General features: G+C 57.6%; 2 protein-coding genes across 10 annotated transcripts; both read left to right on the top strand.

The window, feature by feature from the left end:
- The first annotated feature begins 888 nt into the window (after window positions 1-888).
- Window positions 889-9,582, top strand: PAOX (polyamine oxidase). 6 transcript variants are annotated; one of them, XM_059051869.2, is made up of 7 exons: window positions 889-1,249; window positions 1,738-2,224; window positions 3,134-3,333; window positions 4,908-5,160; window positions 5,873-5,988; window positions 6,812-6,969; window positions 9,195-9,582. In XM_059051869.2, exons 1-7 carry the CDS (start codon window positions 1,066-1,068, stop codon window positions 9,426-9,428), a joined length of 1,632 nt encoding a protein of 543 aa, XP_058907852.2. In that variant the 5' UTR covers window positions 889-1,065; the 3' UTR covers window positions 9,429-9,582. The 6 variants fall into 6 exon arrangements, with proteins under 6 accessions (XP_058907852.2, XP_066879702.1, XP_066879715.1 ...); XM_067023601.1 differs by having other exon boundaries at window positions 984-1,249; window positions 5,876-5,988; XM_067023614.1 differs by having other exon boundaries at window positions 984-1,249; window positions 5,876-5,988; window positions 7,497-9,582.
- A 2,628-nt stretch (window positions 9,583-12,210) lies between these two features.
- MTG1 (mitochondrial ribosome associated GTPase 1) lies at window positions 12,211-26,039 on the top strand. Of its 4 annotated transcripts, none has more exons than XM_067023643.1 (11): window positions 12,211-12,462; window positions 13,521-13,585; window positions 16,045-16,149; window positions 18,066-18,146; window positions 18,637-18,693; window positions 18,912-19,002; window positions 20,256-20,317; window positions 20,701-20,797; window positions 21,109-21,190; window positions 25,204-25,316; window positions 25,550-26,039. In XM_067023643.1, exons 1-11 carry the CDS (start codon window positions 12,351-12,353, stop codon window positions 25,681-25,683), a joined length of 999 nt encoding a protein of 332 aa, XP_066879744.1. In that variant the 5' UTR covers window positions 12,211-12,350; the 3' UTR covers window positions 25,684-26,039. The 4 variants fall into 4 exon arrangements, with proteins under 4 accessions (XP_066879744.1, XP_066879750.1, XP_066879739.1 ...); XM_067023649.1 differs by having other exon boundaries at window positions 12,222-12,462; window positions 25,204-25,300; XM_067023638.1 differs by having other exon boundaries at window positions 12,222-12,462; window positions 18,637-18,801; window positions 25,204-25,300.
- Window positions 26,040-27,193: the final 1,154 nt, after the last annotated feature.

Genomic DNA, 27,193 nt, shown 5'->3' with positions numbered 1-27,193 from the left:
GCTAACTCCCCTCCCCGACTACCCTCACCCCACAGGGGACAGGTGGCCACGGAAGCCCACGGAGGCACGGGTGCGCCGTGGTTTGGAGCAGCGGTACCCAAGTGTGGCTGAGAAGGAATGATGTGCCCTAACTGGGTTTACAGGGAAGCCTGAGGACCCTTTTAGCAGAAGGCAGGAGCTTTCTAATCCCTGCAAGGCAGTAGGGGAGACCTGCCGGAACTAGAGGAATTATCCAGAAATGCCTGCAGGCTTGAATATGTTTTCCTCTCCTGGGGCCGGAGGGGAGGGAGGGACGTGAGACTTGTTTCTCCATTTACCGTTTATCTTGAACTTCGTACTTTATGTGTGTTGCATCCTGTGTTTGTAGACTTGTGACTGTGTATACACACACACACACACACACACACACACACACAAAGTATCGTCGCCTGGAGGCTTTCTCCCCGTCCCGCCCTGACATCTCAGCACCCACCGTCCACGCGCTCCACCGGGTCGGGAGGTGACGGCGCTCGCCTCCGCGTCTGAAGCTAGAAGGAGGTGCCTCCTCCGCCTTCTGGTCGCCGTCCCCACGTCTCCTTAGGAAGGGGACACAACCTGACTGGCCAGCCGGCCGCCCCGATTCTCCCTCGGTGGGGACGCTTGCCCACACCGGCCGGCACCGGGGGATACTCACGGACCCTTCTGCACTCGCCCTCGCCCTCCCCGGCGGCCCTCCGCCACCATCCTAGGGCGTGGGCCAGACCCACAGGGGCAGCCCCAGGCCCAACCCAGAGGGGCGCGCGGAGCCAAGGGGGACCAAGGCGGGCGACGGCCTTGCCCCACACCACTTGCTTCACCTCCGGTCCCGCCTTCCGCCCCGCCCTGGGCCCCCTTCCTCCTCTGGCCCCGCCCCGCGGCCCTATCCACCTCCGACCCCGCCCCGAGCCCCCTGCCCCGCCCCGCATCCCCGCCCCGCGCCCCCTTAAAATTCCGGCTCCGCCCCGCGTCCCGGGCCAACTTCGTCTCTTCCCGGCTGTCTGAGCCTCCGAGCGGTGGGGACGCGCGGGAACTGCCCGGGACGGCGCGATGCAGTCGAGTGGCCGTCAGGCGGAGGCCCTGGGCCGCGGCCGGCGGGTGCTGGTGGTGGGCGGCGGCATCGCGGGGCTGGGCGCGGCGCAGAGGCTCTGCTGCCACCCGGCCTTCCCGCACCTGCGGGTTCTGGAGGCCACGGCCCGCGCCGGCGGCCGCATCCGCTCGGAGCGCAGCTTCGGTAACAGCCCTCCCGGAACTCCTTCCCGGAACCCCTTCCCAGAGCCCAATCCGTGCCGCCAGAGCTCTGCCGTCTCCTGGCTCGGCCTGCGTCCGGGGTTAAGCCCCCGGAACCCTTATCTGGCCCCTTGAGTGAATCCTCGCACTGCTTCAGTTAATTAACCGAAGTTCACTGGTCCCCGAGACTCAGCTCCCCGCGTGAGCAGGGCCGGCCCCTGCCGTGCGTGGGGAACCCGTGGCTCTGCACAGTTGCCCCCGGTTCTGGCCCCGCAGGTATCTCCGCCTCCAGCCTCCAGCCTCCAGGTCGCCCCTCCTGGTGTTCCCCTTAAACTAGGTCTGATGGGCCCTGCCGGGAGAGTCTGTGGTCCTCAGGGACCGTGCGGGCCTCTGGCAGATTTTCAGAGCATATTTGGGAAGGGCAGGGCTCCGTGTACAGAAGAAGGGCTCAGGGGAGGGAGCCTCACGATGGCCTCTCCTGCTCCCTCCCAGGTGGTGTGGTGGAGGTGGGCGCTCACTGGATCCATGGGCCCTCGCAGGGCAACCCCGTCTTCCAGCTAGCTGCCAAGTATGGGCTGCTGGGGGAGAAGGCATTGTCGGAGGAGAACCAGCTGATCGAGACCGGGGGTCACGTGGGCCTGCCCTCTGTGTCCTATGCCAGCTCCGGGGGAAGTGTGAGCCTTGAGCTGGTGGCGGAGATGGCCAGACTGTTCTACAGGCTCACAGACCGGACCAGGGAGTTCCTGCACGCGGCTGAGACCCCCGCCCCCAGCGTCGGGGAGTACCTCAAGAAGGAGATCCGCCAGCACATGGCTGGCTGGACAGAGGAGGAGGAGACCAAGAGGCTCAAGCTGGCCATCCTGAACAACTTGTTCAACGTGGAGTGCTGTGTGAGCGGTACCCACAGCATGGACCTGGTGGCCCTCGCACCTTTCGGGGAGTACACTGTGCTGCCAGGGTTGGACTGCACCTTTCCTAGGTATGTGCGTGCCCCACCCACCCAGACAGTCCTCCATGTACCCAGACCCCTCCGTGCCTCCCAGGGGTCCCCCATGCACCCCAGGTACCCGCCATGCACCCCAGGGGTCCCTACCCGTACCTCAGGCCAAGCTTTGGCAGGCAGGGCATGGGTGGGAGAGACGGGGCTGTTTGTCTTCCTTGTTTTAGGGAGATTGGTCATTTACTTCCCTAGTTTTGCTCACTTATGAAAAAGAAAAGAATTATTCTCAAAAACAAGTGATTAGGGCTTCCCTGGTGGCGCAGTGGTTGAGAATCCGCCTGCTGATGCAGGGGACGCGGGTTCGTGCCCCGGTCCGGGAAGATCCCACATGCCGCAGAATGGCTGGGCCCGTGAGCCATGGCCGCTGGGCCTGCGCATCCGGAGCCTGTGCTCCGCAACGGGAGAGGCCACAACAGTGAGAGGCCCGTGTACCACAAAAAAAAAAAAAAAAAGGAAGGAAATGCATCTTGTAATGCTTTGTTCCTCCCACGTTTAGGATACCTCCTGCTTGTAATCACTGTGCGGGGGCTTCGACCTCAGAGGTGGGCAGACAGGCCCTCCTCTGTGTCGGTGTGGCTGTTCCCCCACGGGGCGCTCACAAGACTCTCCAGGACTGTGACCGGGCAGACGCCCAGCACAAGAGCCCTGGGCTTGGTGAGGAGGGACCTGCTCTCCACAGATTACCTGGGGAGCTTTGCATCCCTTTGCTCATTTAATCCTCCCATGCGCCCCCCTCCCTTCCTGCTCTCCTCCCTGGCTGAGCCAGGCCCCCAGGCCAAGACCACAGCCCCTTGCAGCTCCTTGATCTGGTGTGAGCTTGGAGGGCTTGTTTCAGAGACTCACTTCCAGGGCCTGGTCCTAACCACGGGACACCTCTGTCTCTCCCAGGGGCTACCAAGGACTCACAGACTGCATCATGGCCTCCTTGCCCAAGGACGTAATGGTTTTTAACAAGCCAGTGAAGACCATTCACTGGAACGGGTCCTTCGAGGAAGCTTCTGCTCCTGGGGAGACGTTTCCGGTGCTGGTGGAATGTGAGGATGGAGGCTGCTTCCCAGCGCATCACGTGATCGTCACCGTGCCGTTAGGTAAAGCCCCTCCAGTTCCCATCCCAGGGGCCCCTGGCCTCTGGCTTTCTTCAGGCTCATTGGCTCTGGGGCGTTTGTTGGCTGCTAAGCCCACGTTTTCATTCTGAGTTTGGGATCGAGTTACCCGGTTGTGCTTTGTAGCAGTCGAGTGCTTTGGAATAAAGTTTCACAGGAAAAGAAAACGCAGGGCACTAAGTGTCTTGCTCCTTTTGGAGGTAATTTATGGAAAGGTTGGGAGGTTCACCAAACTGCTTACTTAGCGGTGGAGAGGGCGTGAAAGTCAGGTCTCGAGTTTAGGTCCCGGAGTTTAGGTCCCAGTGGTAATCGAGGAAGGAGTCGTGCGTCTAATCCTATTTAATTCCAGATCTGATGCTTTAGATGCAAGTCTTGGAGTGGGAGCGGGCAAGTGGGCAAAAGGTGGAGATGGTTGAAAGCAAGTCTGTGCCGGCCCATCTCATTTACTCCTGGGGCAGCTGGGGACACATCTGCCCCATCCCCATTTGACAAATGCGAACAGAGATAAGTCACTTAATTGCCCAAGGTCACAAAGCTAGCAGGTGCCAGAGTGGATGGAAGATGAAGGGCAAGAGTCTCCCCCCAGCTCCCCCACCCCCATCCCCACCCCAAGGGCAGTGGCCGCATGTCCTGCCTGTCCCCTCGCGAGAGTTGGGTATGGATAAGCTTCCTCAGCGCCCGGCTCCTTTTCCCCACGATGGAGTCATACCAGACATGTTAGCACAGTGTTCTGCCGCCCCTTCATTTCTGAATCAGCACAGACAGGTCTATCATGGTGTTTTTTCTTTTACATGGACGGCCTCGTTCATGCACAATTGTGGTGCGTGGGTCACTGAAGCTGCTGCAGTCAGTAGGTGCATCGCTACGGCTGTGTGGTCGCTGTTCACAGGGGGCCAGACACCTGTTCCGTTTGTTCTTTACAGCCACACTGTGTTTTCTCGAATGTAGGTGTCGTTACTTGATATTGATGCAAATTTAAACACACATGTGTGTTTAAAAACACTCATGGGCACATATGTGTAGGATCAATTCCAGTAGCAGGAACTACTGAGTTGAAGCTCTGCACCGAGAGGGCGGCCGTGGAGGGACGGTCCCCTCTGTGGATGCTCACGGCTGGTGCCTTGTTTCCTGTGGGGTTGTTTGTCCTTTTCTTGCAGACCCACGAGGTTGGCTTGAGCTGCGAATGTTTCATGTCCTCGCGGTTTGACTTTGGGCTGAACCTGCTTAATTTCCAGGTGGCTTCTGGGTAAAGCCGGTGTGTCTCGCTGCCGCTGCAGGCTAACTCTGGGCGGACTGAGATGCAGAAGAGGCTCAGGAGGGAGAACTGTCCCCACAGAGGAGTCTGGGGCTGCGACCTGCTCCTGCCTGGCCAGGTGTTCATGGGGCCTGTTGTGTCCCTCCACTGAGGTGCTGGCCAGGATTCCCGATGGCCAGCCTGCGTGGGTCCCAGGCGCCTCTTTCTCTGACTGCTGTGACGGGGTCAGGGTGCCTTCCCATGGCTGGCAGTTCTGGTTTAAGCGATTGATGTGGTGTAAACCGAGTCTACTTATGAATTCCAGGTTTTCTTAAAGAACGTCTGGACACCTTCTTTGAGCCGCCACTGCCCACCGAGAAGGTGGAAGCGATCAGGAGAATAGGCTTTGGGACCAACAATAAAATCTTCCTGGAGTTTGAGGAGCCTTTCTGGCAGCCAGACTGCCAGCACATCCAGGTGGTGTGGAGGGACACGTCGCCCCTGGAGGACGCCGCGCCCAAGTTGCAGGATGCCTGGTTCAAGAAGCTTATTGGCTTTTGGGTCCTGCCTTCCTTCGGGTATGTGCTCTTCCCAGGTTTCTCCGAGGAAGCTTGGTGTGAGCTCTGCCTGGGGTCCAGCGCTATGTCGATTCTCTGTGAGGTTTTTCTGGAGAGTTTGAATGGGTAGGGATCCCAAGGGCATCTTAAGTGGTGAGACAGACACCCTGGGCCCACCCCTTGCGGGGACAGATGGAGACCCACTGTGTGCAGCTTGTCAGCATCTCTTGGGACCTGGAACGTGCAATAAATACTTGCAGTTGTTTTCCTTGTAAGAGACACACTTTGCTATTTACGAGAAAGTGTCTGCCAGATACCCAGGCCCGAATGCCCCGGGCAGCCGAGTCAGGGTCCGCATGGTATGCCCCGTCCCCTCTGGCCCGTCACATGGGGCATTAGAAAGACATGCACCCGAGGGTCAGGACTTGATACAGTTAGTGGCTTGCTGCCTCACGGGACTCTGCAGCGGTGGGGCATTTCCCAGTGTGTGGGGGCGGCAGGGAAGCCACCAGGTCTGCTTATAGGTTCTGTTGAGTCCCCGGCTGTGCTGGGGGTGGCCGTCCCCACCAGCGCTCAGTGGTGGAGACAGAAGGAACCGTCTTAGTGCTCCGAGAGTTCTGACCTTGCAGACCCCGTGTCGAGGGGCCCAGGGAGCTCGTGGCCACACTGGCGCAGCCACTGGCCCGGGTGGAGGCCGTCTGGGTGTCGCGGGTCCAGCGATGCTTCTCTCCAGCAGGGCCAGCCAGGTGCTCTGCGGCTTCATTGCGGGGCTCGAGTCTGAGTTCATGGAGACGCTGTCGGACGAGGACGTGCTCCTGTCTCTGACACAGGTGCTCCGCAGGGTGACAGGTACTGACTGCAGGGCCATGCCGCCTCCTGCCCTGGTGGCTTGTCTCTGACAGGAACCAAACCTCTCACCAGAGAGGAACGGGGTTCAGCCCTGAGTGTCCGGGGACTGTCCTTCCCGTTAGTGCATCACTAAGAGTTCTTGTCTCTGAGGGACACTTCCCACTTCTCTTTTCTAAAATCTGCCGCCAAGATGAACGCGGTTGTCCCTAATCAGGGCTTCATAGACAAGACGCTGAGGCTTGGGAAAGGCGGCGGAGTCTGTTGGGGGCTCTGCTTCCAGGGCCTCCTGAGGGGAGCCCCTTACTAACACCCTGTGGGCCTTGGTTTTCTCCTGGGAGCGTCTCTCACTTTTAGCTGCTAAATCCTTCAGGTGAGAGGCTCCTTCTTGTTGTTATTTTAAATTAATTAATTAATTTACTTTTGGCTGCGTTGGGTCTTCGTTGCTGTGCGGGCTTTCTCTAGTTGCGGCGAGCGGGGACTACTCTTCATTGTGGTGCGCGGGCTTCTCATTGCGGTGGCTTCTCTTGATGCAGAGCACGGGCTCTAGGCGCGTGGGCTTCAGTAGTTGTGGCACGCGGGCTTCAGTAGTTGTGGTACGCAGGCTCAGGAGTTGTGGCACGTGGGCTCAGTAGTTGTGGCTCACGGGCTCTAGTGTGCAGGCTCAGTAGTTGTGGCGCACGGGCTTAGTTGCTCGCGGCATGTGGGATCTTCCCGGACCAGGGCTCGAACCCGTGTCCCCTGCATTGGCAGGCGGATTCTTAACCACTGTGCCACCAGGGAAGTCCCGGAGGCTCCTTGTTAATGCGAGTGTCTCTTGGTCTAGGGAACCCCCGGCTCCCTGCGCCCAGGAGTGTGCTGAGGTCCCGCTGGCACAGTGCACCATACACCCGGGGCTCCTACAGCTACGTGGCCGTGGGAAGCTCCGGGGACGACCTGGATCTGCTGGCCCAGCCCCTCCCTGCGGACGGCAGGGGTGCCCAGGTAGGACGCAGCTGCCTGCCGAGGGCACTGGGGTCCCGCTGAAGGCCCAGGGCCCGGGACAGGCCCCACGAAGGCCAGGGCTGCTGGGTGCGATCAGGTGGGGGGCTGGGACCCCGAGACTCAGAGTCCATTTTCTTTTTGAAGCTCACAGTAATTTTAAAATGTGTTATTTTTATCAGAATTATATATACATGTGGCTTAAAGCGTCAGAGGATTCTATGGTGCTAGCTAACAAAATAAAATAAAAACAAAATACAGCACTCTGGTGGCGGGCACGTCGTTGCCCCTTCCCAGACGGTTCTTCAGGCTGATTCTGATCTCTAAATAACAGGATTATGCTACCAGTCTTTTAAAGCCATTTTATAAAATCGAAGTATAGTCGATTTACAATGTTGTGTTAGTTTCAGGTGTACAGCAAAGTCAGATACACACACACACACACACACGTATTTTTTCTCAGGTTCTTTTCCATTATAGTGCTACCACTTTTTTTTTTTTTTTTTTTTTTTTTTTTTTGCGGTACGCAGGCTTCTCACTGTTGCGGCCTCTCCCGTTGCGGAGCACAGGCTCCGGACGCGCAGGCTCAGCGGCCATGGCTCACGGGCCCAGCTGCTCCGCGGCATGTGGGATCTTCCCGGATCGGGGCATGAACCCGCGTCCCCCGCATCGGCAGGCGGACTCTCAACCACTGCGCCACCAGGGAAGCCAGTGCTACCACTTTTTACACAACATCTAATTGTGTAAAACTTTAAATGTTACAAAGGTTGGCAGAACCTTTGGGTTCCTGTCTCCAGCTTCACAGCTGTCTGTTCCTGGTGTCTCACTGCCCCGGCCTCACCCATGCCTGTTACTAGGCATGTCCCACAGGTGATGTCATTTTATTTGCAGATATTTCAGTGTGCGTCTCTAAAAGATCAAAGACACAGCACTGTTATCACCCTTAAAAATTCACAATAATTGCTCCACATCATCCAACATTCTGTGTTCAGTTTTCTAAGTGCCTTTTTTATTTTTGGCCGCGCCTCGAGGCACGTGGGATCTTAGTTCCCCGACCAGGGATCGAACCTGCGCCCACCTGCACTGGAAGCGTGGAGTCTTAACCGCTGGACTGCCAGGGAAGTCCCTCTAAGTGCTCTTTGATTTTTCAGTTTTAAGAATTACTGATTGAATTCTGACCATGGCACATAAAGTTTTAGCTTTCTTGCGCTCATCTGCCCACCCAGCCCTCAGACCTCTCCCCACCCTCCAAAGTGTGATGCAGTAATTTTGCTAAGACCGCTGTTCACTGTTCACACATCCTGTTTGCCGTGGGCACTCTCCACACCTGAGCTGGTGAGGGTGCCTTAGTTTCTCTTCCAGCGGTGGAAACAACCACTTCTCTGGGCCTATGGATTCTGTAGGTGGGCACCGTGGGACGGTTGTTTCTGCCCCACAACGTCTGGTGTCTCAGCTGGGAAGATGACCGGCTTGGGGTGACTCGGCTGGGGCTGGGGTCATCTGAGGCTGCTTCTCTCACGTCTACCCTGAGCATGGCTGGGGCGCTGGCTGGAGCACCTGGGCCAGGCCTCCCCGTGCGGCTTGGGCTTCCTCACAGAGTGGTGGCTGTTACGCTGCCCTGTGGCTGCCTGGGGCTCCAGCACAGGCCTTCCGGGGAGGGGCAGCTGCATCGCTCCAGTGACGGAGCTGGGAAGTCAGGAAGCACCACTCCTGCCACACCTGCTGGACAAAGTGGTCAGGAGCCCGCCCAGATTCAAGGGGCCGGACACAGACCGCACCTCCTATGGGAGGGGTGTCCAAGGATTTACCGCCGTGTAAAAGCCCCACGTTGGGTGTAAATGCTAGTTGGAGAGCCACATACCTTAGGGTTTTGAAGACGTTCTCCAGTGTTGCTGCTGGAAGCCTGAGGCCGTTCTGATGCCTTTCTTCCCTGTGTCACCTGGTTTTCAGATCTCTGAGGAAGCTTGAACGAGCAAGAAGCCCCGCGAGCCCAGCGGTGCTGCCCTCTGGCACATATTCACTTGTCTGGGATGCTCTTGAATTATCTCATCATGTTTTTCTTTTCCTGGATTTCTGGTTGGATGGTGGGCTTCTGAGTTGGCCCTTGAATTTTCTTATCTTCTTCCTGTCGATTTCCATCTTTTTGGTTTTTCGCTGTGTTTGGGAAGGAGTGTGTGAGGCTTGTGGCCGACCCCCGGCACCCACCCTAAGCCCACCCTTCTTTGCAGCTCCAGGTCCTGTTTGCAGGGGAAGCCACACACCGGACGTTTTACTCCACCACGCACGGGGCTCTGCTGTCCGGCTGGAGGGAGGCTGACCGGCTCATCGCTCTGTGGGATTCGCAGGCACAGCGGCCTGAGCCCGGCTCTGAGCTCAGCTCTGCTCCCGGGGTTCCCGGTCCCCGAGAGGCTGGCCCCACCCTTTCCGTTGATGGACAAGGTTCAGTCGGGCTTGGGATTTAGGATGTTAATGTCACTCGGATCAGCTCCCTCCTTTCCCAAGTCGCTGGAGTCCCGCCAGGGCTGAGCTTGAGCTGAGCGCGAAGTCTTCCTGGAGCAGGGAGATGCGGGATGCTGCTGCTGCTGCGGTTGGAAGAACATAAAGTGTGTAAAAGCGGCCTTTGTCCAGAGTCGTCCTTATGCCTCGGAGCTGCAGCATGGGTTGCTCTGTCCTCGTCATGCCCCGGGCTCCGGTCACTGCAGGGTCCTGTGCCCCCAGCATGTGGCCCGCCTACCCCGGCCACCCTGGACCCTGGGTGTGTTCACGGGTCCCTGAATTCTCGTTGCTGGTGGCAGCAGAGCCAGTGGACCTCCCCGTTGTTCAGGCACTGGCTGCCCTACGGTCTGGGCGAGGGTCAGCGAGTGTGAGACAGGAGTGCGCTGGGGAGGGGGTGCCCTGTTCTGACCCAAGGGCCCAGGGCTTTCTGGAGGAGGTGAACAGTGAGGCCTGAAGGGTGCAGAGGAGTGGGTGCCCTGGGCGGCGCTGGGGTGAGCGTGTGAGGGTGCCCTGGGTGGCTCTGGGATAAATGTGGGGAGCGTCTCGGGGGCCTGGGTGCTGTGCTCAGCTTCTCCCATCTTCCCTCGCTGCATCCTCTGAGCCCCAGGGAATGGGCTGCACGGCCCCCATCTCACAGCTGAGGAAAGGACAGAAGCCTCAGGTGAGGGTGGCAATGGCCAGTCTCACGGCTGCCACGGCAGAGCTTGCGCGTCTTTCCGGGACCGTCCCGGGGAGGTGGTGCAGCTGGAGGCTAGCCTGTGGAGGGAGGCGCAGGAGGTACAGAGGCCGGGACTCCATGTGGCAGGCATGGGGCCCACTGGCCTGTCACCCACTGGCCTGGCGCCCACCTCGAGGGCAGTGGCTGCTGACCCTCCTCAGACCTTGGGCTGCAGGGTGTGTCCTGCTTCGGGTTGGGGCCCTGGCTCCCTGGAGGAGCATATGCGTGTCTGGAGAACTGCCTCTGGGCTTCTCTTCAGCCCCAAGTGGCCAGGCTCTGGGCCGTGGTGCCAGACTCGCCCTCCGCCCTCCAGCCTGGCACCTTCTTGTAGACTTCTCATCTTGGGCCAAATCGCCCTCCCGGGGACCTCCCTCTGCCTCCGGAGGTCTGTCTGCGTGTCCACCACTTTGTGTCCCTGGAGTTGCCTCACTTGCGGCACCTGCCTGTCAGACAGCTGTGAGAGAAATCTGGGCTTCAGGAGGGTTTTTCTTTTCGTTCTTTGGTCCTAGGGCCATGGAAGAACACAGCGTGCATCAGGCACAGAGTTCTGTGTTGTTGACGTCTCAGGTTTCAGGAGTCTGGGTGCAGGACTCCGGCTGTCTGGGCTGGCTCAGGAGGGGTGCTGGGAGGCCTGGCTGGAGGCCCAGGTGGTCTCAGTCAGCCACCTGGAGGGCTTGCCTCAGCCTCAGGAACCATTAGCCCTGAGTATTAGGAGGTTTAAGGCCATCAAGATGACAGTAATGATATCTTTGTGCTGAGAATCTGAGCATCTTTGGAGTTTCAGGAGATTGTTTAAAAAATTCCATTAGGGCTTCCCTGGTGGCTCAGTGATTAAGAATCTGCCTACCAATGCCGGGGATGCGGGTTCGAGCCCTCGTCCGGGAAGATCCCACATGCCACAGAGCAACTAAGCCTGTGTGCCACAACTACTGAGCCTGTGCTCTAGAGCCTGCGAGCCACTACTACTGAGCCCATGTGCCACAACTACTGAAGCCCACACACCTAGAGCCTGTGCTCCACAGCAACAGAAGCCACCATAATGAGAGGCCCGTGCACCGCAATGAAGAGTAGCCCCCCAGGGCTTCCCTGGTGGCGCAGTGGTTGAGAATCCGCCTGCCGATGCAGGAGACACGGGTTCGTGCCCTGGTCCGGGAAGATCCCACATGCCGCGGAGCAGCTGAGCCCGTGAGCCATGGCCGCTGAGCCTGTGCGTCCGGAGCCTGTGCTCCGCAACGGGAGAGGCCGCAACAGTGAGAGGCCCGCATACCGCAAAAAAAAAAAAAAAAAAAAAAAAAAAAAAAAAAAAAAAAGAGTAGCCCCTGCTCGCCGCAACTAGAGAAAGCCCACGTGCAGCAACGAAGACCCAACGCAGACAAAAAAAAAAAAAAAAAAAAATTCCATTAGCGTCATACTCTTGTAAATCGAAGTGCAGTGAGTAGTTGCTCAGACTTGAGATATAAAGTTAAAATCTGGTGGCCTAGTGGTTAGGACTCTGGGCTTCCACTGCCATGTCCCAGGTTCAACCCCTGATTGCACCACTCAGATCCTGCAAGCCATGAGGCGCAGCCAAAAAAAAAAAAAAAAAAGTTAAACTGACTACATTTATACAGAGTACTGGAACGGTGAAGGGAATTTTGAGGCTCTTTGTACTAACAGGTTTAATTTAGCAGAACTGAAGTCAGTTTTTGCAAAGGGTTTGTTTGTTACATTAAAATCCAGAGTACTTAGAAAAGGATGTTACAGTTGTAAGTTAAATTTTAAATATCTGAAAAATTTTGACCAAGTTTGTAAAAAGGGACCAAACTGACTGCCGACTGCTAAAGTTTGTTACTTATGCTCAGGATACGCTTAGGAAGAACCAGGATTTTTTTTTTTTCAGGATTTTTTAATTTAATGAATTACTAAACTCTGGACCCCGATAACTCCCCGGGACTGCGTGGGTCCGCCCCTGGCTCGGAGCCACGCCCCTGGCTCATAGCCCCGCCCCCGCCCCGCCTTCGAGCCCCGCCCCCTCTCGGAGTGCGTCGCTAGAGGCAGAGTCGTGCGCGCACGCGCGGACCGCGCTGCGGAAGCTTGGAGCGTCGGAACCCTTGTGCGGGTCGCGGGCCCGGCGGAGAAGTCCGCTGATGGAGCGGTCCGCGGCGCTGCGCGGCGCTCGGGACGCGGCGCCATGAGGCTCGCCGCGCGCGCGCTGTGCGGCGCCGCCCGGGCCGCCTGGCGGGAGAGCTTCCCCATAGACGGCCGCGACGTGGCGCGCTGGTTCCCGGGCCACATGGCCAAGGGTGAGTAAGGCGGGACGCGGCGGCGCCCGCGCTGTTTACCCGGCTCTTCGCGGGTCGCCCGCCAGCGGGGAGGGCTGGGGTCGCAAGGCCTTTCTGCCACTCGGTCCCGAAGCCTCAGTTTACGCGTCTGCTTTGGAGAAGAGGAACTCCTGACGTTACTTTGGAGACTAGATGAGGTAGGGGTAGGAAAGCACTTTCCAAGTTGTATTCAGCTATTCAGTCACCTCAAAACCTTTGAGACGTAGATCGAGTTTGTTGTTTCTGCCTAAACCTCTCTGGGAGTTTCTTACTGTTTATTTGTCAAAGTTTGGCCCCAGGAAGACATGGAGGACGGGTCCAGCCCTTCCCCGTGTGACGGATTGCCACGCGCCCCTGCGTCCGGCCCCGTTGGCGCCTGCTCTGCCGGGCTCGGTGACGGGTGCTCCGCGCGTCGGTGCTCGGGAGGGACGGGGCGCCCGCGGGGGGCGGCATGTGGGGTGAGGTGAGATGTCTGAGGATATGCGTAAGTGACAGGGCTTGGCTGTGGGAGGGGAGGCTGAGGGGCGGTGTCACTGCTGAGCTGCCGGAAGAGGAGCATTGTTGCTTTTGTTGTGTGTGGCGTTCCTAGTTCGGGGTGAGTTCAGTGCCTTGTGTGTGCGTCGTCCAGGGTGAGTGGCTGAGGTTGGTACCCACACCATCGTCATCTCCACACAGTATTGAGGGCCCCGTGAGTCAGTTAGTCAGTGTTTCTCTGCTTTATAGATCAAGACCCATAGAGGTTAAATATTCCATCTAGAGTCGCCCGCTTGTGGAAGTGGTGTAGACGGATGGGCTCTGACCTCACCCTGTGATGTGCAGGTGTCCCTCAGGCGGGGACCTGAGCTTTTCTCTCCTCAGCCACCAGGGTTGAATTTGAAGGAGACACAGTTATTGTTTAATAGGGCACTGCACTCAGATGTATTCATTTTAGGTTATTTATGATGGTGTGTCATTCTTGACAGTTCAGCTTAAATCTTCTACCTCTCTTAAAAGGCCATGGACCCCTTTCTTCCCTTAAGCGTCCTTCTTCTGTTTTCCAGGGCTGAAGAAGATGCAGAGCAGCCTAAAGCTGGTGGACTGTATCATCGAGGTCCATGATGCCCGGATATCCTTTTGTGGTTGTGACATTGTTACTTATAATAAGCATTACATACTTGGTCTTTGTCCTTGTTCTGGCACAGAGCTGTTGAAAGTCTTGGAATTTCCTGAGTGAGGAGCTTGTTAAGGTGTCTTTTGTTGTGTTAATGAGGTGATTTTGGAAAAGACCCTAAGTCACCTAAGGTGGGGAGCTGGTTGCTGGGGGAACCAACCTTGATATGGGAGCGTTAGGACTTTCAGTCCTACCCTCTGACCTTACGGAAAGGAGAGGGGCTGGAGATTGAGTTCAGTCACCCAAGGCCAATGGTTCATTCTGTCCTACCTGTGTAATGAAGCCGCTGTAAAAACCCAAAAGGTTGAGGGGTGGGCTGGGGACAGCTTCTGGGTTGGTGAGTGTGTGGAGATGCAGGCATAGTGGCGTATAGAGGGAATGGAAGCTCCGGGTCCCTTCCCCATCCCTCGCCCTATACATGTCTTCCATCTGGCTATTCCAGAGTTATGTCTTCTTATAATAAGTCTGATCTAGTAAGTAAAATGTTTCTCTTAATTCCTTGAGCCAATCTAGCAGACTAATATTGCTAGAACCCAAGGAGGGGGTCGTGGGAACCCTCCTTCCGTAGCCCGTTGGTCAGACAGCCTGTTGGTTGTCAGCAGGTGACAACCTCGACTTGCAATTGGTGACTGAAGTAGGGGGTGGTAGCAGTCCTGAGCCCTTAACCTGTGGGGTCTGATGTCATCTCCAGGTAGATAGTGGCAGAATTGAGTTGAATAGTAGGACACCCAGCTGGTGGTGGTGGAGAATTGCTTGGTGGTGAGGGACGCCCTCCAACCCCACTGGCATTGGGTGCGGAATTGTAGTGCAGGGGAGACCCTCCCGGGTCAGGCAGTGCTCACGACAGCAGGAAGCATTCCTGGCTTGTTACCCCGTTTCCGTCTACCTCCTCTGGTCCCCGCTCTGGTCTAGTCAGCACCACGGTGGTCAGCAGCGTCCCCGGTCATAATGATTGGCATTTGAAGCAGTGGTTCTCAGTCCTCGTTACGCACGAGAATTCCCCCAGGAGACTTTTGAAAATACCAATATCTGGGCCCCTTTACAGGCCAGTGAATCAGAATCTCTGGTGTGGGGCCCAGAAAGCTCCCCTTTGATAAGCAGGTGCCATCGTTTCTCTCAGACCTCTGCCTGGAGCGCCCAGGCCTTCCAACCCAGTCCAGGTGGGATATGAAACCTCCATTAAAACGTTCCTGCCAACCAGACTTTTCTTGCTATACTTGAGGCGTGGATTGGCAAGATGTGACCATCTCGCTCAGTGACGAGCCTGCTTTTGTTGTGCTCATTTGAGCTGTGTTTAGATTCTCCTTGTGCGGCGAAGGTGTTGGCCTCAGAGCCATTGCCATCTCTGGAGTGGAGGGCGAGGGACGGTTTTCTCTGTTGCAGAGGCCTGTGGGGATTTCTCTCCCGTAGGCTCAATGTGTCAGTTCGTACAATAGCTCATGCCAGTCAAAAGGGCTTACTGGCAAGTATATGTCTGATTGTTGAAAAACAGTGAAACTGCCCTTACTGCTCTGTGTGCTGTGATGAGAGGCCACCTCTGCTCTTCTAGTCTCTAGACGTTCTGATTTCTCCTCCAGGTTGGCTCCGTGAGGGAGTCTGGAGGCTTTCAGCTCTATGAATTAGCACGGGCTTGGTTAACCTCTGAGGGAAGAGGGCTGTTTGCAGAAAGTCCCTTTGTTGTGTGGGTGAGGACACAGCACTTGACTGGGTGCCTGGACCCAGGGCACGTCGAGGCCTTGGCCTCGTGGTAGACAAGCACCAGGTAGGGGCCGAGTGCTCATGAGATGAAGACACAGACAGACCTCCCTCCTGCCTGGGTCCGTGTCACAGGAGGTGGCACTTGACAGTGAGCGCCAAGGGCCCCTGGCTGAGGGAAGGGCCTGCCCATGGCAGCAAGGAGGCAGGTTCACTGGAGGTCTCCGTGGCAACTCCAGAGGGTGGCAGCGGTGGGTGACGGTGGTGGGTGCTGGTGGGGGTCTGACATACACTACTCAGGACTCTGTGGGAGGTACTTGTTTTTGAGCCATCAGATCATTTTGGCAACTGAACAATGGTCTAGTCGTAAAACCTTCCAGTGAGCTTTGTCTTTTGTTTTTGCCACCGTCGTTCCTGTTTGAGAAGCCACGTGAGAGCCACCGCCCTGTCTGTGCTCTGCCTCTTGTCCATAGGAAGTGGCGAGGGGCCTGCAGTGGCCCCGTGGCCCTGGCGGGGCAGGCAAGACTGGGGGTCGGTCTCGGTGGGAGGCTGGGAAGCTGGGCTGGCCCGAGCTCGCTTGCTCCCAGACCGGGCTTTCTCCGCTCTGTCCCTTCTGAAGGTTTCCTTTCGAAGGTGGGTCCAGTCTGCGTAACAAGACGAGGCGAAGTACATTAATTGGCTGGTAAAGCTTTGAAGGAATTTTGCCTTAATTTTGCCACATCCCACTTTCAGGCCGAAACCCTCTGTTTCAGGAGACCCTTGGGCTTAAGCCTCACTTGCTCGTCCTCAACAAGATGGACCTGGCAGATCTAAAGGAGCAGCAGGTAATGCCCTGCAGGGCCTGGGTCGGACTGGATCACTGGCGGACATGGTGTCGGTCCGCCCGGACCCACCGGCTTTAGTAAACTACCCTTTGTTTAATTCATGATCCAAGCGATCGAAGCATGTGCGTCCTATAGCAGGTGGCCGGGAGGTGCGGCCGGAGCTGAGTGCCCCATGTGGTGGCCGCTGGAGCCGCAAGGCTGTGAGCACGTGGGTCATGGTTGCTGCTGTGAGGCGACGTCCACGTTTTATTTCACTTTCATTCGCTAACGTTTCTGTTGCTTCATGAGGTGAGTGGCCGTCTCCGGGACAGCACTGGCCTGGAGGCCTCCTGGTGGCTGCGTTTGCCCCTGGTGTCCTCGCTGGCCAGCCCCACGGCCTCCCAGACCCCTGGCTGACCTGTGGGCTGCCTGCTGCCCACCGAGTGATCTGGAAGCTGGAAGGCGGGAGGCCCAAGCAGCTAGGGGATTTCCCTGAGCCCTGCGGGCCGGGGATACAGTGACCCGCCCGGGGGTATGTTTCCCCTTGTCCCTGAGTAAGAGAAACGTGAAGATTCAGGAAATGTTACTTGTGACGTGTTATTTTCTGCTTTTCTTGCTGTTATCAAATCCTTTGTAAAGAGTAGGTGTCAGAATCTTGAAATCAAGCCAGTTTTTTTCTTTTGTGGAGCTTTTCCTTTCGCGGCAGCAAGAACATGTTCCCGGTTTCTTAGTTGGCTGTGGTACATTGGGTTATTTAAACCCGTGCCACGGGCCTGTAGCACCCGGTTTCCAGGGAAACGCAAGTGCTGAAGCCACAGGGCTCTTCGTTCATTGAGAACCCGAGTGGAAGACGTTGCCCATCAGGCCGTGCCCCTGCCGTGCGGGCTGCGCACCTGCTCGCTGAGGTCCCTCCTGCCGAGCACGCTCCGCTCTGAGAACAGCCCCACGGGTTTCACTGCGGGGACAGCGGCAGTCCCTTGTGATCACAAGGTTTCAGCTGCTTTTCTTAGCTGAGACGTGGGTCTTATCATCCATCAATTGCCCCTGCTCCCACATGCTAATTTTTGTGGGGTGCTGGGCACATTAGGTGGCCTGAGAAGGGGACACGGGGGTGGGGGGTGGTCTCACCTGCAGGAGGCGGCTGGAGTGTTTGCCCCTCCTCTCAGGTGCTGCGGCCAAGGGCTTGGGGAGGAGAGGAGAGGAGAGGAGAAGCCCCCAGGGTGGCCCCTCCGTGTCTGCCTCTGTGGAGTGGGTGGCAGCGTCCCGGGCACATTTGTACACTTGAAGCGCAGCTTCACATGTGTCTTTGTGATGGCCTGACCTTAATCTGCGTCCTCATAACAAATAAAATAAATGAGTAAAACAAACTGAATTAATGAATGATTTTTTTGTTCCTTTAAGTAAATCAGTAGCTGATCAAACAGTGCAATACTGGTTTTAAAAATATGAGCCATATGCTGCTTTTGCTTCATGTTACGGCCAGTAAGTTCATATTAACCTTAGTTTACTTTGGGGCTTTTAAAGTATTCCTTGTACTTTGTAATCAGATTGGGTTCCAACCTTAGTTTAAGTGGAGCTCGTACGGAAGCTCGTTAGGAGGAGCGGGAGTGATGGTGGGACTAAACGGAGACCAGCACTGAGCAATTCCAGTGCTGGGAGTGACTTGGAATAACCTGCTTTGGCCTCCTCTCCCTATGTCCTCACATGGAGCCAGCCGCCCAGGGCAACCCCGGGGCCAGGCTGCCCTCCGTGGACGTCTCCTCAGGCAGCCTGTCCCTGGTGCTACGTTGCCCCTTGTGCGGCCCAGTGGGCCCAGCCTCCTCCCTGAGTCCCCGGCCGCCGTGGCTCTGGGCTGGCGAGCAGATCTCGGACTTAGCGTGTGACACTGCCCATGTCTTCATTTAGTGTTTAAAATGGAAACGTCTTATCTCTTTCAGAAAATCATGCAACACTTAGAAGGAGAAGGCCTAAAAAATGTCATTTTTACCAACTGTGTGAAGGATGAAAATATCAAGCAGGTGGGGTTTTTTTCTGTTTTGTGCTCTAATGCTTCTGCTTAAGTACGTTGAAGAAATGCCACGGATGATTTTGTGCTTCTGTAAGAAGCAGAGTGTTGGAGACGACCCGTAATTGCTCGGGTTCTGGGTGCGCTCATCTCCCGGCACCGAGGGCAGCGCGGGCCTGGACAGGCTGGTGGCGGGTCTGCAGGACGTGCTCCGGGCCCGAGCGCCTGCCTTTCCGGGTGTATCTGAGAATTCCACCGCCGACGTGCATCTTGTCAGCAGGTGCTGGCAGTCACAGCCGTCGCCCCACGGGGTCTGTCCTGCTGGTTCCTGGTGGAGGGATGAGGTGGGGCACAGGCGACCCGCCCCCCGCCCGCCGTAGTGCAACCTGAGTCTTGACGTGTTCGGTCCCGAGCTGTCCGGTGCTGGGCGCTGGAGTGTCCACCTCCAGAAGCTAAGGGTGGCCAGTTCCCCCAGGAAGGTGCCCGTGGTCTGTTCCTTGCAGATAATCCCGATGGTCACGGAGTTGGTTGGGAGCAGCTACCGCTATCACCGAGGAGAGGTTGGTGGTGGGCCAGTGCCAGCTGTGGGACGTCCCTCCTGCTCGGGAGCCCCAGACCCAGTTGCTGAGCACAGCTTGGGGAGCCCCCTGTCCCCCGGGTCTCAGCAGGTGGGTGGGCAGGGCCGGTGCAGTGACTGTCCTTCCTGTTAAGCTGGCCTGGGCGTGTGTGGGTCCGGGGGGTCTGGGTGGGGCCCTGACCCCTGCTCTTGCGCCTGTAGAACCTGGAGTTCTGCGTCATGGTGATTGGGGTCCCCAACGTGGGCAAGTCGTCACTCATCAACTCCCTGCGGAGGCAGCACCTCAGGAAAGGTAGTTCCCTGGGGCAGGCGCTGATTCTCGTGCTGGGATGACACTTCAGAGCCCGAGACCCCGGCTCGTCAGGGGGTCTTTTTCTACCAGGAGGACCCAGCTGACAGCCTGGCATGCAGTCAGCTGGTGAGACACAGTCATTCCCTTATACATTTTATACTTCATTTGCTTTCTCTCTTCAAAATTAAATGCTTAATTATAGTGTTTAATATATGCGACGACTTTTCTAAATGTTGGTAATCTTGTCCTTTCATTTATCTGTCTCTGACCCACTGTGCTCAAGGTGGGTAGGATATGTGGGGTGAGACGTCAGGCCGGGACCTGGGGAGGAGGAGCCCCAGGCCTGTGTCCTTGTCCTACGCCTCTCAACTTTTGAGACCAAGTCTGCACGAGCGTGTCCTTCGGGAACCACCCCAAAGCCCGAACAGTGCCAGACGGTCATCTCAGGCTGTTTCGCTGCCAACTGGAGAGCTGTTATAGTCAGCTGTTGGTTTGTTTATTTTTCTTTAGCTGTGGCTTTAAAAAACATCTTGGCGTTAAGTACGTTAAGTGCTGTGCAACCATCACACCCTCTATTTCCAGATTTTTCCATCATCTCAAGCGGAAGCTCTAGACATAAATGGTAACCACCCTCCTGAGCTCCTGGGAACCTCGGGGCTGCTTTCTGTCGTGTGGATTTGATAGCTCCGGTGCCACATAACTGGAAGCACAGGATTTGACCTGTGTCAGGCTTATTTCACGGAGCCTAACTCTACAGGGTCCATCCATGTTGTAGCGTGATTCATAATTTCCTTCCTTTTTTGGGCTGAATAATACTCTGTGGTGTGGACGGACCACATTGCGTTTATCCATCCGTGTGCCGACGGATGCATGTGTCCCTTTGCTCTTGTGTTGATTCCGCAGAGGCTGCAGAGTCTGCTTGGGACACGCCCTGAGCTGGGCCCCAGGGCAGCCAGTGTTCAGAGCACAGGCGGGACTCTTGGTCAGGAGTGGCCCCACCGACAGGCTGTTCTGGGCGGTGCGGGGGCAGATGCGTGGGACCCGGTCTTGCAGGGAGGAAGGTGATGGCGGCGGGCAGCTCCGGTCCAGATGTCACGGCCGTCGCTCAGCAGGTGCTGGGCCACCCCCAGGGCCGGCAGGCAGTTCTCTCCTGGCGTTAGGGGCCCTCCAGGTCTCCACGTGTGTCGTTGCTCATTCTGTAGCTTACCTGCCTGTGTGTTTAACAGACACTGTCACCCTCTTTTATCCTGCAGGAAAAGCCACCAGGGTGGGCGGCGAGCCTGGGATCACCAGAGCTGTGATGTCCAGGATTCAGGTAGGGGCCTCAGCCACCGGGCCTCCACCGCCCCTTCCCTCTGCTCTGTCTGCCAAGCGCTGCCCCGGTCCTCACACCAAGCCTGGGGGAGGGCACAGGTGCCACCGCGTCTCACACATGAGGAAACCTGCCCGAGGGCACACAGGGTCAGGGCAGAGCCCGTCCTCCTGGGAGGAAGGCAGCTTCTGGGCTCCTGCTCTTATTCGTTCTCCATGTCACACGGGAGTGGCATCCTGTGGGGTAGCTGAGAGCTGGTGGCAGTGACGACACTGGCGGGCAGGTTCCGCGGCCTCCTCAAGCCTCTGGGACCCAGCAGAGGGCCTGGTGGGAGGGGCTGCTTGAGGCTTCTCGAGCGGCTGGCCGACTGCCCTCTGTGCCCACAGGTGTGTGAGCAGCCGCTGATGTTCCTGCTGGACACCCCCGGGGTGCTGGCTCCTCGGATCCAAAGCGTGGAGACGGGCCTGAAGCTGGCCTTGTGTGGTGAGCCAGCCCCCCGCAACAGGCCCCCGGACCCCCAGGCCCCCAGGCTGGGCGCCTTGTGCCAGCCTTGGCCTGGCTGCCACAGAGATGTCCAGAGCTGTGGTGCAGGACGTCTCGGGCAGCGTGTGTGGTCCTGGCTCACAGGTGACACACTCTGCACCCTCTGACGCCACCAGTCTTCCTGGCCTGCCCTGGAGGGGGCGCCCTCCTCCCGTTTAACAGGCGGGGCGGGGCTGGTGGGGGCAGGTCAGGCCACGGCTTGGCCTCCTCAGTGGCACGTGTGCACGCTCACCCTTGCTGCCTGTTCCCAGGAAGCGTGCTGGACCACCTGGTGGGTGAGGAGACCCTGGCTGACTACCTTCTGTACACCCTCAACAGGCACCAGCTCTTGGGGTGAGTGTGGGAAGGCAGGTCCTTCCTCTCCCATCCCAGCCAAACGTGACCGAGAAAACAGCACCGTTAAAGTACTGTAGACAGACAGTCTGCAGTCGTTTAAAGTGTACAGTTTAATAGACGTGTGAAACCGTTCCACAGTCCAGAAATGCCCCCAATTCTTATGCGGCTTTGTAGCCCCTCCTCCCCACCCCTTCCTGCCCCATCTGCTTTCCATCACCTTCTAGAATCTCACGAGTGGAGCCACGTGGTGCAGACTCCCTGCTCAGCCCCGTTGTCTCGGGATTCATCCGTGTTCTAACACTGGTCACCACCGGGAGGTTTCATTGTGCAGACATCTGGTCGGTTTGTTCTCACCGCTGAGGACGGTGTGAGCGCCGGTGTCCCGTGGGGCCCCAGAGCTGTCCTTTATCACAGGGGTCCCCAACCCCCAGGGGATCCGGTACCGGTCTGTGGCCTGTTAGGAACTGGGCCGTGCGGCGGGACGTGAGCGGCGCGTAAGCAAGTGAAGCTTCGTCTGTCGCTCCCCGTCGCTCGCGTTACTGCCCGAGCCATCCCACCCCCCTACCGACCCCGTCTGTGGAAAAACTGTCTTCCACGAAACTGGTCCCTGGTGCCAAAAAGGTTGGGGACTGCCGCTTTATCACCTTGAGGACATCAGTCACAGGTTACTGACTGTCCCCAAAGAACCAGCTTTTGGTTTCATTGACTTTCTCTGTTCTCTTTCTGTCTGATTGCGGTTGGTTGATTGCTGTTCGGTCCCTGTTCCTTCCTTGTTTCCATGTTCCTGACTCTCTTGCTGTTTATGCTGCCCGTGGGGAGACGGGCTCTCCCGCCACCGCCTGGGCTGCTCTCTTCCCCACTGTCCTGGCAGCAGCTGCTTCGTGAGTTTCCAGGCTCTGTTGTCGGGGGCAGAAACCTTCAGGAGGCCATTGGGTTCTCCTGGTGATTTGAGGACGTGACCCCCTTTATCCTTCAAGAGAGTCTCTGTGTGCTCATCTTTCCTGTAGCTTTACTTTGAGCTTGTGTGTCTTTACTTTTAAAATGTGTTTATCGGCTGCTTATAGCTGGGCTTTGCTTTTTACCCAGTCTGACCATTTCTGCTTTTATTTTAGGTATTTAGACCGTTTACAGCTGATGTAATCACTGATGTTAGGTTTACATCTGTCATCTTGCCATTTGTCCCAACTATTCTTTTTTCTTTTTTCCTCTCTCTCTGGCCTTTTTTATGATTCCCCTTTGTCAGCTTGTTACCTGTAACTTTGGTGGAGGTTGCTTCAGGGTTTGTAGAACATTTATCGGTGGTGTTAATGCCGAGTGCGGTATGAGGGCCTTTCCACTCTCCTCATCCTCACCTCTGGGCCGGTCTTGTCACACGTTTTGCTTTTATGTAGCAGACATGCTGCCGAGCTTTGTTTATACACAGATGTAAAGTGAAGACTCAATCTTGGCAGTTTACTCTGAGCCTCGCCAGTCACGGCTCCTTGTCTGTGTGTGGACCTGCCCTCCCTCTGGGGCCATCTTCCTGTCCGAGGATTTCTTGTGACGCTCATGGTGATGCAGGTTGCTGTTTGTCCGAAGATGTGTTCACTGCACCTTAGTTTTTTTGTTTGTTTGTTTTGTTTTTTTGCGGTACGCCGGCCTCTCACTGCTGTGGCCTCTCCCTTTGCGGAGCACAGGCTCCGGACGCGCAGGCGCAGCAGGCATGGTTCACGGGCCCAGCCGCTCCGTAGCACGTGGGATCTTCCTGGACCGGGGCACAAACCTGCGTCCCCCTGCATCGGCAGGCGGACTCCCAGCCACTGCGCCACCAGGGAAGCCCCTCACCTTAGTTTTTGAATGGCGTTTGCCCTGCGTGTAGAATTCTAGATGGACGGATTTCCTCAGTCCCGCAGAGTGGCTCTTGTTTCTAATGAGAAATCTGTCTGTCTGTTTGTCTGTCTTTGTTCTCTGTATACATGACCCTCTGGCTGCTGTTAAGATTTCTCTTTATCAAGTTTTTGAGCAATTTGTGATGCTGGGCCTTGGTGTAGTTTTCTTCGTGTTTCTTGTGCTTTTAGTTCCTTGAGTTCTTGCATCTATGGTTGTGTAGTTTGTATCACATTCGGATGATTTCTGGCCATTTTTCTTCTCTCCCAGAACTCCACTACCCAGGCACTGGCCGCAGGTGCCGCCGGCTCAGCAGTGCTGGATCTCCAGTTCCCTCACCCTCTCTTCTGCAGAATCTGATCTGCTTTAATCCCCTGAGTGTGTGTTTCATAGTGCTTTCCTCTAGATACTCGATTTGGATCTTTTTTTTTTTTTACTATCTTCTGTGTGTTTTCTTAACTTTGTAACCACAGGGAATGCGGTTCTAATAACCGATTCAATGTCTTTGTGAATTCTAACATCTGGGGCAGTTTCAGGTAATTGGTTTTCTCCTTGTAATGGCTCTGTTTTCCTGCTCTGTGTGCCTGACAGCTTTTGATGGGGGGCAGGCACGTGAATCTGACCTTTTTGGTGACAGGTGTCTTTATATTCCTGTTCTGGGACCGTTATTTGGAAACAGTTTGGTCCTTCTGGGTCTTCCTTTGGTGGGTTGTATCAGGTGGGCCTGGAACAGTTCCCAGGGTGCCCCGCCCCCTCCCCAGGCCCTGTGGATCTTGGGGTTTCCGTCTGTTCCTGGCTCTGAGGAGGCTGGCTGCTCCCCTCCTGCCCTCCTGGGTGGTTCTTCCTGGCCTCTGGCCTTGGGAGACTTTCTCTGCTGACCATCTGAGGGTGGCTCTCTGCCAGTTTCCCGAGTCCTCTCCCTGGGCAGCGGTGCCCTGTCTGACTCGCCTGCAGCCGGCAGCTGCCCTGGTCCCCAGCGCCGTCTCTCCACTCCGGGCTCTCTGGGGCCCTCCCTGCGCTCCTCCTTCCCGTAGATACACTCTTCGTGGCTTGATGTCTGGTGCCTTGGAAACCATTGTTTTGTGAATTTTTGGTTGTTTCTTCCTTTTTTATTATTTCAGATGGCGAGTAGACCCAGTCCCTGTTACCCCATTTGCATGGAAATAGAATTTGACATATGTGGTTTTTTTTTTTTTTTTTTTTTTTTTGCTGCACGTGGCTAAGCGTGTGGGATCTTGCTTCCCCAGTCAGGGATTGAACCCGTGCCCCCTGCACTGGAAGCATGGAGTCTTAACCACTGGACCGCCAGGGAAGTCCTGGAAGTAGAATTTGAAATGTCATGTTTTGCTTGATGTTCGAGGCATTCAGTTTGGACCTCCGCTGTCCTCGGTGTTTCTGGGAAGCGTGACCACCGACTTCCTGTGGGTGGCAGGTCTTGAGCGTGTGTGGGTGGGAGTTTTCCTTGCCTTCGGTCTCCTGGGGACAGAGGGGCCCATGCAGCTGCTGCTCTGGGAAGTGTGATTTTGGACGCACATTCCTCAGGACTGTCGTCCCCGAGACCGGCTCCGATGCTCACGTGGGGTCCCGGCTCAAGGCCTGAGGCCCCTCCGGCCTCCCCCACTCTGCAGCTGCAGTTCCCATCCCAGCCCTGTCTGCCCAGCGGGCGGTGAGGGGGAGGGGCCAGGGCAGGTGCTGCTCCAGGGCTCCTGGCTCCGGGGCTCAGGGAGGCGCGTGTCCGTGGAAGACACTGGTCTCCTTCGGCCACTCAGCCTCTGATGTGCCGCGCCCGTCCCGTGCTGGCTCCTCCCCCCAGGCCCAGAGCACGAGTCAGTGGGGAAAACTGCCGTCCGTCTCCGGCCAGCCGCCTGGAGGCACCAGTGCAGCCTCGGCAGCAGACTGAGGGTGTGCCAGTGGCCGGGCTGCTATCATGGGACCTGGGCCAGCTCAGGGCCAGGGGATGACACCCCTGGGAGCGGCAGCCTTTCTGGCCGCCGCGCCCCGGGCCCTGGTGGGGGATCAGGTCTCGGGCAGCTGGTCGTGGCCACGTGGAAGGCAGGTGTCGGTGAGGCCCCCGGGTCTGCATGGCGGTCACCCGCACCCACGAGGGTCATTGGTGGAGCTGCTGACCGTCGCCCTGTGTGCAGGTACGTGCAGCACTACGGCCTGGGAGAGGCCTGCGACGACATCGCCAGCGTGCTAAAGCGTGTGGCCGTGAAGCTGAGGAAGACCCAGAAAGTGAAGGTGCTGACGGGCACTGGTGAGACCTGGCGGCCCCAGGCTGGGCTCGCGGGGCGGGGCGTCTGGGGGGAGGGGCTCTCGGTCCGGGCTCGGGGCAGGGTGTGCGGGGCGGCCCACCCCTCTTCCCGTGGCTTCTGGAGGCTCCAGCTTCCCGAATGTGCAGCGCAGGCGCCCACCTGAACGGGCCTGAGGTGGGTGGGCTAGAGCTCCCGAGTGGGGCTCCGTCCTTACTGGGCCGTCCTGCTTTCCCAGGTGACGTCAACGTTGTCCAGCCCAACTACCCTGCGGCCGCCCGAGACTTCCTGCGAGCCTTCCGCAGCGGGGTGCTGGGCCCCGTGATGCTGGACCGGGACCTCCTGCAGGGCCCCCCTGCGGCGGAGCCCTGAGCTAGTCCAGCGGGAGGGCCTCGCGCCCCTGCCCTTGGCTCCATGGCCAGGGGGTGGATGCCCGGGAGTCCCCTGTCCACAGGCTCCTTGCTGGTCCCCGTGTACCCCCCGGTCTCTGCTCTAGGAAGGAGGCCGTGCCCTCCTGCTGCTCTACAGCCTAGCCCCTGCTTACAGGGGACTGAGCCTGCCTGGGTGTGGACATCAGGGCAGTGGACGTCCCTGGGGGCCTGACCTGGGGAGGAAACTCACTCATGTTCAGTATCTCTTAAATATTCTCTTGAGGAGAAGCTGGTGTTTTCTCAGAAGGAGTTGAAAGTGTAATCTGTAATTTTAAAATTAAAAGGCCTGTCTCTGTGGTTGGCCCTTTCGTTGTGCACCTGCGCAGCCCCTTGGGCCGCTCACCAAGGAAAAACGGAACGTGAAGCGTTTAGTACCCAAGGCTCTTGTGTGAGATTCCCGACACGGGGTCCTGGGTCCTGCAATAAGAAACAGCCTCATTGGCAGCAGAGTGTTTATTTCACTCGTAAAACGTGCACACACACGGACGAGGTCCCAAGTAGCCGTGGCAGGACCCAAGGACCACCTGTCCCCTCGGTGGCCGGGGCCGCTCTGCTCGCAGCCCAGCCGCACACAGGCCGGTGTGGCCAGTGGAAACCGCGGGCCTCCCCACCGCCTCCGAGCACCTGCCAGCTGATGCGGCAGCAGGGCTTTTTCCCGGAGGCGGTGCCCAGCGGTGCAGTGACTGCACCTGAAGGGGGGCAGGAACACGCCCACCGGCTCGCATTCTGGAGAGGCCGGAGCGGGGGAGCGCGGTGGGGGTGGGGTAGGCTGCACCTGGTCAGCAGCCCCGGCCCTTCTGTGTCCGGTGGTGGCGCGACCCCCTTCCTGTAGGCGCCCCCCTAGGTCCTGCCGCCCCGTGTGGCTGCCCCACACCCGGCGCACCTGCCAAGGCTCCTGAGACACCCGCCGGCCTCCTGCCGGAACCCTGACCCGTAGGGGTGGGAAGCATCCAGAGACTCGCGGCTGTGCCAGACGCCAGATGCCCCTGGAGTCGGGCTGGTGTGTGGAACAGCTTGACGAGAGGGGTGTTTCCATCACGTCCCGAGTGTGCTGGCGGCTCACGCTGCAGAGGCACGTGAAGGTCTGGGCCAGCCACAGTCCAGGTCCGGGTGGGTCTCTGAGGCTGAGCACAGCCTGGCCGGGCCCGTCAGGGAGAACTGAGTCAACCAAGGGGCCGCCCTGACCGGTCCCCCTGTTCAAGATTTTCAAACGGTCACGCTGCCTCCGAGGCCCCGGCCAGGGCTTGGCCACGACCTGTTGGTCTTTGGGAGCATCGAGCTTGGTTTGGGAGGACGGAGGGCATCTGGGCGCCGCAGCCAAGAATGCTGGCAGCGGGAACACAGGAGGCTGCAGGGAGCTGCGTGCGGCAGCGGAGCGGCTGGGTCTCTGGAGGAAAGTGCTTGGTCCAGGTCCCGCGGATAATCCAGAGACTGTCACTGTAACCAGAGCC

The sequence above is a fragment of the Kogia breviceps genome, chromosome 2 (assembly GCF_026419965.1).
Source record: "Kogia breviceps isolate mKogBre1 chromosome 2, mKogBre1 haplotype 1, whole genome shotgun sequence".
Classification (NCBI taxonomy): Eukaryota; Metazoa; Chordata; class Mammalia; order Artiodactyla; family Physeteridae; genus Kogia; species Kogia breviceps.
Note: the sequence above shows the minus strand (reverse complement) of the source record. Positions and strands in the feature narration are given on the sequence as shown.

Excerpts from the sequence above, each read along its gene's own strand:
- MTG1 (XM_067023652.1), top strand. The coding sequence starts at position 12,351 with ATGAGGCTCGCCGCGCGCGCGCTGTGCGGCGCCGCCCGGGCCGCCTGG. Across the intron at positions 20,318-20,700 it reads CTGTGATGTCCAGGATTCAG|GTGTGTGAGCAGCCGCTGAT; the intron begins GTAGGGGCCTCA and ends CTGTGCCCACAG. Across the intron at positions 21,191-25,203 it reads AACAGGCACCAGCTCTTGGG|GTACGTGCAGCACTACGGCC; the intron begins GTGAGTGTGGGA and ends CCCTGTGTGCAG.
- PAOX (XM_059051869.2), top strand. The coding sequence starts at position 1,066 with ATGCAGTCGAGTGGCCGTCAGGCGGAGGCCCTGGGCCGCGGCCGGCGG. Across the intron at positions 3,334-4,907 it reads GATCGTCACCGTGCCGTTAG|GTTTTCTTAAAGAACGTCTG; the intron begins GTAAAGCCCCTC and ends TATGAATTCCAG. Across the intron at positions 5,989-6,811 it reads GGTGCTCCGCAGGGTGACAG|GGAACCCCCGGCTCCCTGCG; the intron begins GTACTGACTGCA and ends CTCTTGGTCTAG.